Source organism: Belonocnema kinseyi, chromosome 7, assembly GCF_010883055.1.
Source record: "Belonocnema kinseyi isolate 2016_QV_RU_SX_M_011 chromosome 7, B_treatae_v1, whole genome shotgun sequence".
Lineage (NCBI taxonomy): Eukaryota > Metazoa > Arthropoda > Insecta > Hymenoptera > Cynipidae > Belonocnema > Belonocnema kinseyi.
This window is the reverse complement of record NC_046663.1, coordinates 91,487,448-91,503,627: the sequence shown is the minus strand read 5'-3', so window position 1 is coordinate 91,503,627 and position 16,180 is coordinate 91,487,448. Positions and strand designations below refer to the sequence as shown.

At 25.7% G+C, this 16,180-nt stretch overlaps 2 protein-coding genes across 5 annotated transcripts in view; both read left to right on the top strand.

Moving 5' to 3' along the window:
* LOC117175934 (cohesin subunit SA-1) overlaps positions 1 to 1,264 on the top strand; it is a 30,171-nt gene extending 28,907 nt beyond the window's left edge. For both annotated transcript variants that reach the window (XM_033365786.1, XM_033365787.1), the window contains one exon: positions 558 to 1,264. In XM_033365786.1, coding sequence (XP_033221677.1) covers positions 558 to 575 — 18 coding nt within the window. In that variant the 3' untranslated portion in view covers positions 576 to 1,264. The remainder of the gene's footprint in view (positions 1 to 557) is intronic.
* Positions 1,265 to 2,037: 773 nt separating this feature from the next.
* LOC117176872 (cohesin subunit SA-2-like) lies at positions 2,038 to 16,020 on the top strand. Of its 3 annotated transcripts, XM_033367221.1 has the most exons (9): positions 2,038 to 2,131; positions 2,217 to 2,378; positions 6,192 to 6,399; positions 6,497 to 6,727; positions 11,605 to 12,138; positions 12,311 to 12,647; positions 12,731 to 12,962; positions 15,341 to 15,543; positions 15,637 to 16,020. In XM_033367221.1, exons 1-9 carry the CDS (start codon positions 2,042 to 2,044, stop codon positions 15,818 to 15,820), a joined length of 2,181 nt encoding a protein of 726 aa, XP_033223112.1. In that variant the 5' UTR covers positions 2,038 to 2,041; the 3' UTR covers positions 15,821 to 16,020. The 3 variants fall into 3 exon arrangements, with proteins under 3 accessions (XP_033223112.1, XP_033223115.1, XP_033223113.1); XM_033367224.1 differs by lacking the exon at positions 15,637 to 16,020 and having other exon boundaries at positions 15,387 to 15,515; XM_033367222.1 differs by lacking the exon at positions 15,637 to 16,020 and having other exon boundaries at positions 15,384 to 15,515.
* Positions 16,021 to 16,180: the final 160 nt, after the last annotated feature.

Sequence of the window (16,180 nt, the reverse complement as noted above, 5' to 3'; positions counted from 1 at the left end):
AAAGTTCGTAAATAACGTTATGTAATATGTGACAAAATTAAAATACATCTTTAAAAGTCTACTCTTCAATTCTGATTTGCAGCACCAAGTGGCGAAATGGTTTACCGCCATTTCCAATAGTATCGACTTTCGTACAAATTTTGACAATTTTTTAAGGCCCACATATTAATCTCGCTTGGGTTTTTAAATTTATAATTCTTTTTTAATAAATAAATACACAAAAAGTGTATTTTAAATACACTTTTTGAGAATTTCTGATGTTTATTAAAATTATTTTTATATTCCACCATGTGACTATTTATTCAAATTTATTAATAAAAAATTACAATTTTGTAGTTTAGAATTGTCTCATTAGATTTGTTTATAAAAGACTGAAAATTGAAACAAAAATGAAAAGTTTTGCAAGTGTTTTCTACAATTTATTTTACCATTTTATTAAATGTTCAAAAACTTCTCAAGAAAATTGTATAATTATTTTCATATTATGAATGATATTTTTACATTTTAATTTGTTTAAATTATTTTTAACCCAGGAATATCTCAATTATTTTTTCCAGGAATCGGATTCCGATTAAGCAGAGAGATTGTGTTTTGTGACATTCTATTCGAACAAGAGACTGACTAAATCAAAGAAGAAGCATTCAGGTTTTGTTTTCGCGTTACAATTAAGAAACAATTCCCGGTTGCGCAAGTCTCGTTTCATATGTGATCTAAGATTAAGTTATATAAGTTTGAAAAATCACCCGATTCTTCCATTTCTTATTCCCGAGTTATAGTAACGTAGTAATGAAGATTAATCTTCACCTCCCAAGTGTGCAACCGGGTCATTTTCATTCTTTTTATTTTTTTCGACTCCTTTTTTATTACAATACATGTATGTAATCCCTTTCAAATGCATATACAAGTTTCAAGAAATTATACAGATTTTATTACCTGTTTCTATTAAATAATTAAATTATTTCACGACATTAAATTGAGATTAATCTAAATAGTAAAAAGTTTTGTCATTTTCGTAAATAGCTTCATCGTATTATTTATAGTTAAAGTGCTGAGATTAATTAATATTGAAATTAAGCAGGATGATGCATACATTTTTATGCAGGTTCCCTTGTTTACTGTAAATTAAGTTGATAAACTATACGTTATAAAATTATGAAAGTATATTACCAAATATACAAATGGTATGTACAAAAAGGTATTTGCAGTGCATATCATCAAGTTTTTACCAGACGTTCTGTAATAAAATATTTAAGAATTATATAAATCTGCAGATTATTTTATTTTTGTCTCCTGTTTAATCAAAATTCGATCATTTTATCGTAATTTTTATTTCTTGTGGCGTTTTGTTATTTATATTTAGATTAATATACACTGAAACCTGGATTTGTGCACGGTTTCGGGCCTCATCGTCTAATTGCTGAAGAAAGGAATTATAGGAACGCACAAATCCAGTTTACGAAAATCCGTGTTCCAGTGTTTATCTTGATTCAATATAAAAAGAATCACAATATGTAAATAATATAGGATTTTTAAGGGACACTAGAAAAAGCAAACTATTTTTTGTTTGCATTATCATATTTGAAATAGTCGATCTATTCTTCATTTCCCTTTCGGCCCTTTCGTCAAATTTATCAGTTTTCGATTGGTGAGTGTACATTTATAATAAAATACTTTACTACCGGAGTTGAAAATTTATATCCTTAATCTCTAGGATTAGTATAATTATGTTCTATTATTGTTGCGTGAAAATTACATTAAACTTTTTTTAATGTACATAAAAAAAATTTGAATTTTACGTCTAAACACGCCTTTTGAAAAGTCTAATAAAAATATTGCAAGTTTCAGGCGGAAAATTTCAAATCATAGAGCAATATAAGAAATTAATAATCAAATAATAAACAGTTCTTATAAAAAGAGTTTTTAATTTAATTTTTATGAATCCTGATAAAAATTTCAAATTTGCCGCCAATTCTATCCAAATTAGGTTATGTTGCCACATTAGCTGCGAGAAAGAACCAAAAAGTTAACAAAAATACACAAAATGACGGCCGAAGGACTATCTGAATCCCTATATTGTTACGATGAATCTAACATGTACCATCGTATAAAAAGCAATTGTTCTCTGCTGGATGTAAGGCCTCTACAAATAATGAATAAATAAATTGTAATTTGGAAAGTTTCTCTTCGAGTAAATTGTAATTCTACTTTTCAATCAGGACATCGTTAATGAGTGGATCCAGACGTACAAACTTCACAAAAAAGACGCCTACCTAACATTAATTCAGCTTTTTATAAATTCGAGTGGTTGCAAAGGTCGTATAATTTTTGAATTACAAACAAGAGAGATGATTCATAAGTTAGCCAAGGAACTCGATTGGGTATATTTACATATAGTAATACTTAATTTTTTAAAACAAAAGTCCAAAATCGTAACAAAGACTTAACGAAAGATTCACGTTACTAGAAATCATCGAGTTCGAATGTATTTTCCTGGCCGTAAACGTTTATTAATTGATGATGAATAACTAGGCGACCAGGTGGTTTGATTGGAAAATCAGGACATTATTCCACATCTCATTCTACAAAATACAGGGCGGCCGCTGGACCGGAAAACCGGGAAATGATAGTGAATTTATTTTTTGACAGGGAATTTTACAAATTTTTAGAAAAAAAAATCAGTCCCAAGTTTGATTTTAAGAGTTTTTTTAAAAATAATCAGTTTACAATTTTTATCTTTTTTAATTATGATATTCAGTTTACAATGCGTAAGTCGAAAATCTTTCACTTACAAATTTTGGATTTTAATTTTTAAGCATATATTTTTCATTTAGAGTTTTAAAATGCAGTTTTGAAAAATTTAAAATTTAGTAGCGTTTGAAATCTACAATTTTGGATTAAAATCTTTTTTAGTTGATCAAATGTGAATATTAATTATATCGATTTTTATCATTGAACTGTAAACTAAGGATTGACAAGTGAATAATAAATTATTTTACTAGACGATTCAGAATGAGTCCAAATTTAAGAATTTCCAGATTTTAACATTAACAATTAAACTGTTTCAATTGGAACGTGTTAGTAATTAAAAAAATTCAGACTCTCTATTTAAACTTTATAAACGATTTTCAATTTAAAAATAACCTTAAAATAATATATTTATTATTAAAGGCTTTTATTAAATTTAAAATATACTTTTAGTCTAAAATTTGAAATTTTCACGTTAAAAATAATAATTGCCTGCTTTCTAGAAATATTTTGTTGTCCGTGTAAAATCAGGAATTGTAAATTAAATATTTAAAACAGAACAAAAAACTAAACTTTAAATGTTACAATTTCAATTTTTCTATTTGAAAAAATTTAATTTACTAGTAAAATTGTTAAATTTTCATTTATAATAAATTTTGAACATTTTTAGTTCCTAGAAAAAAAAATCGATTAAATTGAACAGATATTTAGAAGGTCTGAGAAGATTCTAAATTAATTAATAATTTGAAAAAGTTTCAAATAATTGAAACGAAGTGTCTAGGTATACCGACAAAATTTGGCTATTCATACCGAAATTTTGGGGTAAATAGTCCACGGCCTAATTTAAAACAAAACATAGATTTTTGCAGATCTCAAACAAAAAAATTAGAAGCTTTTTAAGAATTATGAAAGGCTTCAAAAGAATAAAAAACATTTTCTTAGTCTTCATAGCAAAATTTAAAATTACTTTATTTTGAAAAATTAATTGAGTAAATATAAAACAGCATGTCGTCTTTATTTATTTAAATTAACAAATTTTTAGCTTTAGATTTCTAGTTTTTTAGTCTCATTGACCGTGAAAAATATTTGCGTACCGGGAAATTACCGGAAATATTTTTATGAAATTAAAACGGCCACCCTGAAAATACCAATTTTGAAATTCCCCCAAAATAAAATAGATTTATTTTCAGTTAATAAATTAATTTTTAACAACCAAAAACGAATTTTCAAACGAGCCGTTAAATTTTTAACCAAATGAATTAATTTTCGACATAATATATGATTTTTCAATTAAAAAGATACATTTTCAACCAACAATGATCAATAGTAGTTGAATTTTCAACGAAAAATGTAATAGTTGATATTTAAACCAAAAAAAGATTTTAATTAAAAACTAAAAACAGCCGAATTCAACCAAATAAGATGAATTTTCAACGAAACAGTTGAAAGTCTTTGTTCAAAAAAGAAGTTTTCAACCAAGCAGTTGCATTTTTAGCCAAAAATGATTAAAGTTCTGCAACAGATTAATTATTTGTTTAGACCAAAAAGATGAATTTTTCAACCAAGAACGGTTTTTCAGTCAATGAAGAAAAAAAATTGCATTCAAAATGTGAAATGTTCATGACATGAAGATGAATTTTCTGAAAAAATGGAATCTTTAACTAAAGAAATGAATTTTCATCTAAAATAAGGAACTTAATAATTGTTATTTTGTCGACCAAGTTAAATAATTAATTTCTTATGTTAGATATTGCTGATTACTGGAACATTAATTTTCTGGTTTCTCTAGAAAATTATTTGACCAGTAATCAGCAATAAATGGATTAATTAAATTTGCAACTAAAAAATTAATTTTTAATTAGACAAACGAACTTACATTAAAATAGTCAAATTTTCAATCCAAGAAATGAATTGCGAACCAAAAGGATAAATTTTTTACCAAAAAGATTAATTTTCAACCGCAAAATACGAGTTTTTAATCAAATGAATGAATTTTCCACCAAATATTTGAATTTTCTACTAAAAAAAATTAATTTTTAACCACATAGCTGGAAAGATGAATTTTCAAACAAAGATTAACTTTTCTGTCCAAATAGACAAAATACATGCAAAATACAACAAAATACATGCATTTTCAGAGAAAAATCAAAAGAAGTAAATTTTCATCCAAAAATGAAGTAGATACATTTTTATTTAAAAAGTGACTTTTCAATCAATTAAAAAGCAATTTTCAACCCATTAAAAAGGAATTTTCTACCCAAAATGAAATAATTTTATATACAGTTAAAAGTTAATTTTTAACCATGAAAAACGAATTTTCAATAAAATAGTGAAATTTTCAACCAATGAAATAAATTATGGAGCAAAAGATAAATTTTAAACAAAAAATGGATTCGTTAAATTTTTAGTTGAAAAATGTTATTTCTAGCCATTCATGAATAAGTTTTTATCAAAATAATTAAATTTATGACTAAAGAAATTAATTTTCAACAAAATACACGAATTTCGAACTAAAAAAGATAAATTTTTAATAAAAAATTGGATAGTTCAATTTTTAGTTAGAAAGGAGATTTTCAATCAATTAAGAAAAAATGTCCAACAAAATGGTTCAATTTTCGACAAAAACGAAGGTTTTTGAATTAAAATGAGAAATTATCAACCAAAAAAATTTTGTTTAAATAAGTAGCATATTTAAAAAAAATTAATTTAAAACCAAAAACAGTTGAAAGATTAAGTTTCCAACCAATACAGAAATGATGAAACTAATACGATAACAGATGAACTTTGAAACCAAACAGACGAATTTTAAACCAAGAAAGATTTGTCAATCAATAAAAAAAAATGTCATGCGAAATGTGGAATTTTTCGTCCCAAAAAGACGAGTTTTCTACAAAATGCATGTATTTTCAACTAAAAAAGGTCACTTTTAATCATAAAAAATGAATTTTCAACTCCAAAATATGTATGGGTTTTCTATCAAAAAAGTTAATATTCGACCGAATAGTGGAATTTTCAACCGAAAAAAAAAAAAAAAAATTTCAACAAAACAGTACAATTTTTAACCAAAAAGATTAACTTTTTTGTTTTTAACAAAATTGTTGAATTTTGAACAAAATACCTAATAAAATTGTATGCTTTTTGCTCATTCCCTAATTTTATAAATTCCCGTTAGAAACTGCACGTCAAGTTTTTGAAATTGAATTGAATTACAGTCACAATGAGACTGCATCCCTAGAAATTCTGGGTAAAATTTAGGTCCATGTAATAAAAATCACGAGTTTACAATTTTGGTCATGAAAGATCAGGACATAACAAAGAAAAATCAGGAAATGTCCTGAAAAAGCAGGCCCTCTGACTGGCTTTAGAATAATCCTTGACGCTTACGTTCAAAACCACACTTGTCTTGAAATCTTTACGATTCGCGTTCAAATATCTTATTTTTGTAGCAAACCGGAAAATATCCAATAATAATGACTGGTCAAGAGTGGAAAGAGTTTAGGGCAAATTTCTGTAATTTTTTACAAGTTTTGATTCGACAATGCAATAAGAATTTTATAATTGACGACAATTATCTTTTGGACAATCTGATTCTCTTTTTAATTGCTCTCTCCGAATCTGAAGAAAATGCTTTTAGACACACATCGACTCTCGCAGGTATTTCTTTAGTGTTTTTCCAATACCAATCAAATTAATATCAAAACGATATTAAAATTCTCTGAAACATATTGTTTTTTGTTCCTGCTTATTTTAGCTGTGAAAATCATGTCAGCTTTGGTGGATATTGCTTCAAGTTTAGATGTGAACCAGGACGAGTACCTTGAAAAAATAGAGAATATGCTCTTCAGAATGTTCAAAATGATTTATTTACAGAGGTTCGATGACACACTTTCAGAAATTCGAGCCTTGTGTTTGGAAGAAATATTAATTTGGATCGAAAAAATCCACCAGTTCGTACTCGACGATAAATACCTGAAATTCATCGGTAAATTTTTTTTTTGTATATTTACCATAATTCTGGACCGGGAAATATGACGTAAAAATTATTATCATTTGGAAAAATTTGCGTTTGATATCTTTAATTATTTATAATTGTTTAATATTTAGGACTTGATTGTATAACATTTGTTTAAGAATCTTGGGTTAGTTAATTGTAAAATCAGGGTGGCTGCTGGGCCGGGATACCAGGAAATAACAGTGAATTTATTTTTTGTGATTGAATTTTACAAATTTTTTATATGAAAAATCTATTAAATTACATGATATAATGCAATTTGAATTGTATTTTATTTTACTTGAAATATTTTTTATTTTAGGTCTGCATTTTAAAGTGTACATTTTCAATTTTAAGAATTAAAAAATTTAGTTTTAAAAACTTACTAGATGATAAGAGATGGGATTTTTTTAAATCTTATAAATTACCTACTAAGATTTCATTAAATATTTATTATTAATTTGTCAAAATATTATTTGCCAGTGGCGACTCGTTCACCAAAAATTAGACTTTTCAACAACAAAAATCTTTATTTATTGCAATTTTCATTAAATTATCATGTAAAATTATGTAAGTACAATATTTTTTGCACTTTGTTTTAATAAAAAATGTGCTTCTTTCTTGAACGTTCAACTTTTAAAAAATTGTAAATGGAATTTTTTACAATTAAATTTTCCAATTTTGAAAATTGAAGAAGAAAAAAACGAATTTAGTATTAAAAATAAGAGCAAAAAATGTTATATTTACATAATTTAATAAAGATTTTATTCCAAAAAATGTTTTGATCTATTTTTTCGTAAACAGCTTGCCATTGTCAAATTGTTAATAGTCAAATTGACTCAGATAAGGAATTTATGAGAAAAAAATCCACACTCTGACCATCTCCTTGTTAAACAATTAATAACTAAAAGTGTCTGAAATTGACATTTTTTTATGCAAAATGTTTCAAGTTAATCAACTATAAATATAAATTAATTCGTGATTTAAAAAATAAACTGTACTTTGAGGAAGAAATATTTAGCAATAATTAATTTTACAGGACAATTCAGAATTGATTGAAAACTAAACAATTAATATATTTTAATTTTGAACGTTAAAAATTAAACTGTTTCAATTCTAATGAGTTAGTCGTCAAACAAATGTAAACGACCGATTGAAAGCTTATTTCGATTTAAAAATAACTTCAAATTATTCATTAAATTTAAAATCCTATTCATATATTGTTTCAGTATAAAATTGTTAATTTAAAGCAAAAGTGTTGGATTTAAATGTATACATACAAATTAAATAATTATTCATTTAAAATGAAATGCACTGAAAATGATTCAATTTTTAATTTAAAAAGTGTTAATTTTTAAACGAAATTTAAATTGTTTTATTTTTTCAACTTGAAATTAGAGTATTGAAAATGATGACATAGATTTATACTTCTTAGCCAGAAATCTTTAAACTGCTTAATTTTGAAAAGTATAGAATTTGAAATTTTGTAGTTTAACAGCATTTAATTTTTAATTATTCAATAGAAAAGTTTTGAAAGATTTTATTTTGCACTTGTAAATTCTTGATCTTTTGACTAAAAAATGTGTCAAACTTCAATATTAGAAGTTTAAAATTCAAATGAGTTTCACTTTAAGTGTTTTAATTTAAAGTTCAGTTTCGATTACTTCAAATGAGAACATTTTCAACTGCAAGAGTTGGAATTTTTTGATTTTAAAGATCGTGAAACATTTTTTTGGACAGGGAAATAACTGGGAACTTTTTTCTTAATTTAAAACAGCAATCCTGAAAATGTAACAATTTTCCAATTTGTAATTGAATCCAGTGTTGCAGTCGAGGTCTGGCGGGGCATTTTCAACAAAATAGTTTAATTTTAACTAAAAAAATATATATATGTACCCAAAAGATATGAATTTTCAATACAAGAATAAGAATTTTTTCGAAAACAGTTGAATTTTCAACAAAAAAGTTACTTTGCAAACAACAAAAGAACATAGTTAAATTTTCGACCAAAAATTACTTTAACAAAATAGTTAAATTTTCGACAGCAAAAAAATAGGTTTTTATCATAATAGCTGAATTTCTAACTAAATAGTTGAATTTTTAGCATACAAAAATGAATTTTCAATCAATTGGTCGAATTTCTAAACAAAAAAGATTTAAATTCATTTAAATATTTGAATTTCAAGACAAAAAGGCAAGTTTTTGTCACAAGAAAGTGGAATTTTTATCAAAAAAGTTAATTTTCAACAAAAGAGTAACGTTTTTAAGTTGAAAAGTCTAATGTCTTAGAAAACAGCGGACTTTTATATCGGAAAAGGTGAATTTTTAACGAAAAAGGTCATTTTCAATCCAAAAAGATAAATGTTTAACAGGATAGTTAAATTTTTAACTAAAAATTGGACCTCTTGACAAACAAGAATAATTTTCTACTCCAATAGATGACTTTTTAACAATATATAACACTTTTCTTCCAAATAGTTCAATTTTTAACTTATAACATATACAGGATAAAGTTTCGACCAAAAATAGAATAGATAAATTTTCACGTACAAACTTTGATTAAAAAATAACACTTTGAACAAAAAAAAGGAAAGAATTTTCAACAAAATTGTTAAATTTTCTACCATGAAGATGAATTTTCGACCAAGAAGATAAATGTTATATAAAAAAATACAAATTTCCAACTTATTCAATATCTACAAAAAAAGTTTAATTTTTAACCAAAAAATATGATTTTTTCAACCAAAAAGTTAAATTTTCTAATACATTGTTGAATTATTAAGCCAAAAATTTGATTTTTTATCATAAAAGTTCCTTTAAAAGCAAATAGTCGTATTTTCAACTGTGATAAAAAATTCCTAAAGAAATAATAATGTTTTTACAGAGTAGTCAATTTTAAGTCAAATTATCGATTTTTCAACCAAAAAAGATGAATTCGCAACGTAGCATATCAATTTTGATATTTCAACCAAGCAATTGCAATTTTAACCAAAAAGGATTTATTTTAAACCAAGAAGATTAAATTAGTACCAAGAAATATGAATTTTCAAACAAAAAGTTGAACTTTCAACTGAAAAAGATACATTTCTACCCAAATAGTTAAATTGTTAACTGAAAAAGATAAATATATAACCAAAAATGGGATAGTTTAATTGTGCCAGTCTTCGAAATTTATTTTCATCTAAACATGAAACGAATTTTTATAAAAATAATTAAATTTTTAACCAGAGAGATGAACCTTCAACTAAAAAAATGAATTTGTAACAATTTAGTTGAATAACTGGTAAAAAATAACTTTTTAACAATATAGTTGCATTTTAAACAAAATAATTAAATTTTTAACAAAACAAAAGAATTTTAACCTAACGAGATGAATTCCGAACGATAAATATAATAGTAACTTTTTCAATTAGAGAAATCAACTATCACCCAAAAATCTACGTCTACGACCAATTGCGGAAGTCGATAATCATCAGAAAACCTTTTTGCCAGAAATCCATTGACTTTCAATCATCTATGCAATTTAAAAATTCATCATTAAACTGTATAATTTCTAAGTCGAAGCGCTAAAAATTAAACTTCAGATTAAAATTTCGAAAATAGTACAATATCTAAACGTTAAAAATGGAATATTCTAAGATTCAAAGTTTGAAAATTGGGTGATTTAAAATTCAAAATAATTTAAAATGTATTATTTATTAATAGAAGCGTTCAATATTAAATTATTAAAAATTATAAACTTTTGAATTCTAAAAAAACTTAAAAAATGAACAGTAATTTAAAATGGAAAACATTGAAAATTAAAAATGTATACCCCGGAAAGTTAAAACTTAAACGAATGCGAGCTTCATTTAAAAAGAAAAAATGTAATGACTAAAACATTAATAATTTCTAAATTTCTAATTATAGTTTCCAAAATTCAACCAATTAAATTTTAATTGTAAAATTGATACCTGTAAAAGGCAAAAATGAAACCTTTAGCGTCCAATAAGAAATTTCAGTACTGAAATTGGTAATTTCAGATGGTTTAATTTTTTCTTTTTTCTTTTTAAACCCAAATAAACTTTTTTTAACTTCAAAACTTTATTTAGAATTATTATTCATTCTTGAAATGTCCCAATCAAATTTTTTTAAATTTAAAATGATTTATTTGATTATAAATTTTCAAATTGTACAATTTTAAGCTTTTCAATTAGAAATTATTTCATATTTACATCTAAAATTATTAAATTCAAACCCAGAGAGACTTTCAAGTATTTTGATGTGAAATTTTAAAATATTCAATTACGGAATTGTTCTGACACTTTGAATAGTTGAATTTGAAACTTCAACATTGTTAAATTCAAAATTCGAAACCTAATAAAATTAATTTAATAAAAAACTTTAGTTTCAAAGCCTTAAAGATTAAACTGTTTCAGAATTGCGCATTAAAAACTATAATTTTGAATTAAATTATAGAAATCTTGAAGACTTTAAATATATTATTAAAAAGTATCACATCCTGTAGTAGCAAGTCACATTCAAAACGATCAGATATATTCTTTTTACTGAAAGATGATGATTATATGCTTTCTAATTGGAAGCCTTCAAAATTTGGAAAATGCGCAAATGATGAAATAAGGGAAATCACCCGGTGTAATATTTCTTTCCCGACTTTATCCTGGTGTTCTCCAGGTGCAAGTTTTTTGCGGCTTTCTCCTGGTTTCCCCGATTCACCCGGGTGATTAGAAAAAATATTTAAAATATGAATCCATCCACTTAAACTGGTAACGTAATTCATGGAAAGCACCGCCAGGCCACTTTTTCTTTTAGGTCTACACCACTAATTAAATTGGTCAATTTTTAATTAAATAATTATTATATTCCAGAATCGGCTTTGGTAGAAAAAGAAGCAGAAACTAGAATAAAGTGCCTCCGAGCTCTACAAGCTGTTTACCGTGAAAAATATTTGAATCCAAACTTGGAGAAATTTATTTCTAAATTTAAGACACAAATAGTCGTACTGACTCTGTCTAATGAGAATCTTGTAGCAGTTGAGGCGGTGGAGCTCGCTTTAAAAATTGCAAAGCATCAGCCAAATGTACTCACAAGCAGCGATAGAAACCCAATTTATGATCTCGTCTTTGAATCTAATCAAGCACTTGCTCGAGCGGCAGGAAAATTTTTAAACGAGCATTTATATTCTTTTAAAATTTTAGCTTTTTTCTGTACCGATATTCGGAAAGATGGAGCTTTTTTAGTGGATTCTCTGATAGATACGAGCTTGATGATGAAAGACTGGAAATCAATGACGGATTTATTGCTTCTTGAGGAGATGATTCCTGACGAAAATTCTTTAACCGAAGAGGAAAAGTCTTGTCTCATTTACTTGATGGTTTGCAGTATAAAACAAACTGCTACTGGTGAGAGTTTTTAACAAAATGGAATTTCCCTAATTTTGGAAAGAAACCAGATTTGAAGCGTTTCATATTTTTAAATGAATAAATGTTGAAAACCCTGCAGTTCGAAAGAATAGAAACGATCGTAAATTTTGTTATGAAATTGAAATTCAGATTGAAAGTCTTCTTTTTTCAGGAAAAGCTCCTATAGGTCGAGAATCTACATGTAAAGTTTTTTCAGCAACAGAAATTCAGAAAATTGAGAAAGAGAAAAAGGAAATAAGTGAATATTTCAGTCAAACTTTACCTTTCTTGCTCGATAAATATAGTGCAGAGTCTGATAAACTGGAGGATTTGATTGCAATTCCACAGTATTTCGACTTGGACATCTACAATTCCAGCAAATTAAAAAATTTGGATTCCTTGTTAAACAAGATTCAAATTGTGGTGGAGAATTCTGATTCTTATAAATTTCTGGATACAGCAGCGGAAACTTTGCAATATATGTGTACTAGTCGAGAATTATTCACCAGGTGCCCGAAAATTGCATCATCGTCTAAAATTGAGTAATTACGGATCTCCGATAATATCGAATAATAAAAAAATATGTTTGCAGGTGTGATATTGTTTGCTCGAGGCTTATTGATGCGATTGTTAAATATTATGTTAAATACTACGATGACTTATATGCAAAAATGAATAAAGGTACCCTGGAAAAAGCTTGGAAAATGGACCAAATTAAATGTGCTCTGTCGATGCAACGAAGTTTACAAGTAAAGTTTGAAAGTGAAATTATTTCTGAAAAGGGCAAGTTGGTTAAGAAAAGCCAAGAATTTACTGCAGTCAAGGTGGAAAAAATATCCATGAATTTTAGAATTTTGCGAGGGGTTTAATTACTCGGATTTTTGGTGTGCATTCAATTTAAAGATTGGAGGATTGCATGGTTTTGATAGATTGTTATAGATTTTATAGCATTGGAATAAATAATACAATATTCCCGCTTATTATATTTTAATATTTTTATAGTTTATAATTCTAATTTTTATTATAATTATAATTCCTGTTTAAAATAAAAAGTCTGCAAACCTTAGGCTTATGAGAAATTTAAGATTATCTAAATAATATAAACAATAATAATTAATGGAACAAAGATATAGTAGGATTTTGATATACAAAATTTTTAAAGACTTCAAAAAAAAGCTTTTTAAGAATTTTAAAAAGTCTCAAGAGAATGAAAATATTTCTTAAAATTCATAAATGTTCATTTAGCAAGATTACAAAGTGTTATATAGACAATTCGATCAAGTTTAAGAGACACTCAATAATTTTAGATAGACTCAAAATTAATTTAAAACTTGAAAATATTTTTAAAAAGTCTTAAAAAACGTGCATTTGTGAATATTTCGAAATAAAATGTTTGAAGCTTCTTAAAGATTTTTGCGATTTGTCACATAAGTATATTAAATTATTTTATTTTTAAAGATTAACAGTAAGAACAATGTAACATTTATGTGCATGATGAAAATGAGTAAAAATCAAGATCTATAATGTAACATCTTATTTTATCAAGGCAGACGCAACAACAGTATTGCAATGTATATTTGACATTGGTTCAATTAAGTAAATGTATTTTTCATTAACAGTCAAAATGGTATTTGCACAAGAAAACCAAAGTTCAACTAACTATTGTGAAATGAAACTACTTGTTTTTAAATTAATTTTTTGGTTAAGGATTCCTTATTTTAGTGGAAACCACTTTTTTTTTAATTGAACTATTTTGTTGACATCTTGGTACCTAACTCACCTTTTTGGTTAAAAAGTTCATTTCTTTGGTGGAACGTTTAAACTATGAGGTGGAAAATTTCTTGAAACATTGATAATTTTATGAAAAAATTATTTATTTGGTTAAAAAATAGTTTTTTTTTAATTAGTTTTTCTAAATTGAAATTGAATTGTTTTAATTGTTTGTTTGACAATTGAGCTATTTTATTGAAAATTCATCTATTTTGTTGACAATTGATCTTTTTTGGTATGTATTCCAGCTTTCGAATTGAAAAATTCAACTATTGGGTTAAAAATTCATTATTTTAGTTAGAACTTAATTTCTTCGCTTAAAAATTTAACTATTTTGATTTAAAATTCCTTTGTTTCCTTGTTGATGCTGAAAATTAAATTTTTTAGCTGAAAATTTAACTATCCCATTTTTTGTTAAAAATGTATGTTTTTTGATAGAAATTAAATCCGCTTGGTTGAAAATTCCTCTTTTCGTTTGAAAATTCAATAATTTTGTTAAAAATTCACCTATTTTGTTGAAGATTTGTACTTTTCAGTAGAAAATTAGTCTTTTGGGTTGAAAATTCAACTATTGAGTTCAAAATTCATTTTCTGGTTTGAAGATTTATTGTTTTAGTTAAAATTTAATTTTTTACTTACAAAGTGTATTATTATGTTGAAAATTTGGTTTTTGCATTTGAAAATGAATTTTTTCATCTGAAAATTTAACTATTCTATTTTTTGTCGATAATTTGTCTTCTTTGGATAGAAATTTAATAATTATATATATATATATATAAACATTGGATAACCTTCTTGGTTGAAAATTCATCTGTTTGGTTTTAAATCTGTCTTTTTCAGTACAAAATTCATCAATTGAATTTTTGCGCTTAAGAAGTTAGCCATTTTGTTGAAATTACTTTTTTGTGAAAATACATTTTTTTTAACTGAAAATTTAACCACTCCATGTTTGGTTTAACATTGATCTTTTTTAGTTAAACATTCAGTTTCTTGGTTAAAAATTTGTGTATTTTGTTGAAACTTTATATTTTTTGGGTAGAATATATTAATCTTCTTGATGACTAATTTATTTTTTGGATGAAAATTGATTTCTTTGGTTGAAAATTGAACTATTAGGTTGCAAATCTGAACTATTCTGATAAAAATTAATTCTTTTTTGCTCAAAATTTATCTTTTTGAGTGAGTCTTGGTTTACATTAGCATTGTGAATCTTCTTTAAATCATATACAATTTTCTGTAAAATCTATAACAAAATGTTAGAAAGTGAACCGAGTTTTTTCTAAAGAAAGATTAATTAGCTTCTCAATGTGGGATTACTAGGGATTGCATAAGATTGCAAGGAGAATTTACACCAGATTGAAGGAGTAATTAATCCTGCGGAATTTCGCAAGATTTTGCAAAGCAATAATTTCATTAAATTGATCTAATTTAGGAACTAGCTAATGAGTTTGCTTCATTTTTCGATGTCGATGCAGCAGATAATCGGAAAGCGATCGTAGCTCTACATAAATGCGGAATAAATTTTGCAATGAAGTTTCCTGGCGGTCTTAAAGAAAAATCAGTACCGAATATTTTTTTCCTCGAAATCCTCTCAGAGTTTACGAATAAGCTTTTGAAAGAAGACAAACGTTTCATGTAAGTGTATATTTTTTCATTCGAGAAAATTGTATATTTTTGCTGAAAGAATGTTTTATCGAATATTAATATATAAAATATGTATTTTTACAGTTTAAAGTTCCTCGATAATCATCTTGAAGCTAAAATGGTGTCTTTAAAAAATGAAGATTGCCAACTATTAAAATCCTATAGAAACATGTTATTGAAAAGTTGTTTTTGTTTTTCTAGTCGTAAAATGTTTATTTTTTATTTTCTTTCAGTAAGTTCCGCTCTTTTTTATTATTATTACCAATAAGGTACAGGAGACAATATTGACCGGTCTGAAAAAAGAGGTTTTTAACATTTTTTGTGGTAAATAATCGGATATATTTTAATCTGTAAAAAAGCTATTTGTACTTTTATTTTTCTAATATTCGACTTGAAATTGTTGCCGGTTTTGTTTTTGTTTTTAATATATCTATTGGTAATTTTCTTTTATGTTAATATATATATATTTTTTTTATAGTTTTGATAGGGTTTATCACATCTTCGTCACTGATAATAAACATTTTTTGAAAAAATAAGTATTTGGCCTTAAAAAATGAAAGTAAAAAATAAATGTAACTTTTTGACCATTTTTGTTTGTTTAATTTTAGTCTTAAAATAAAGAGTAGCT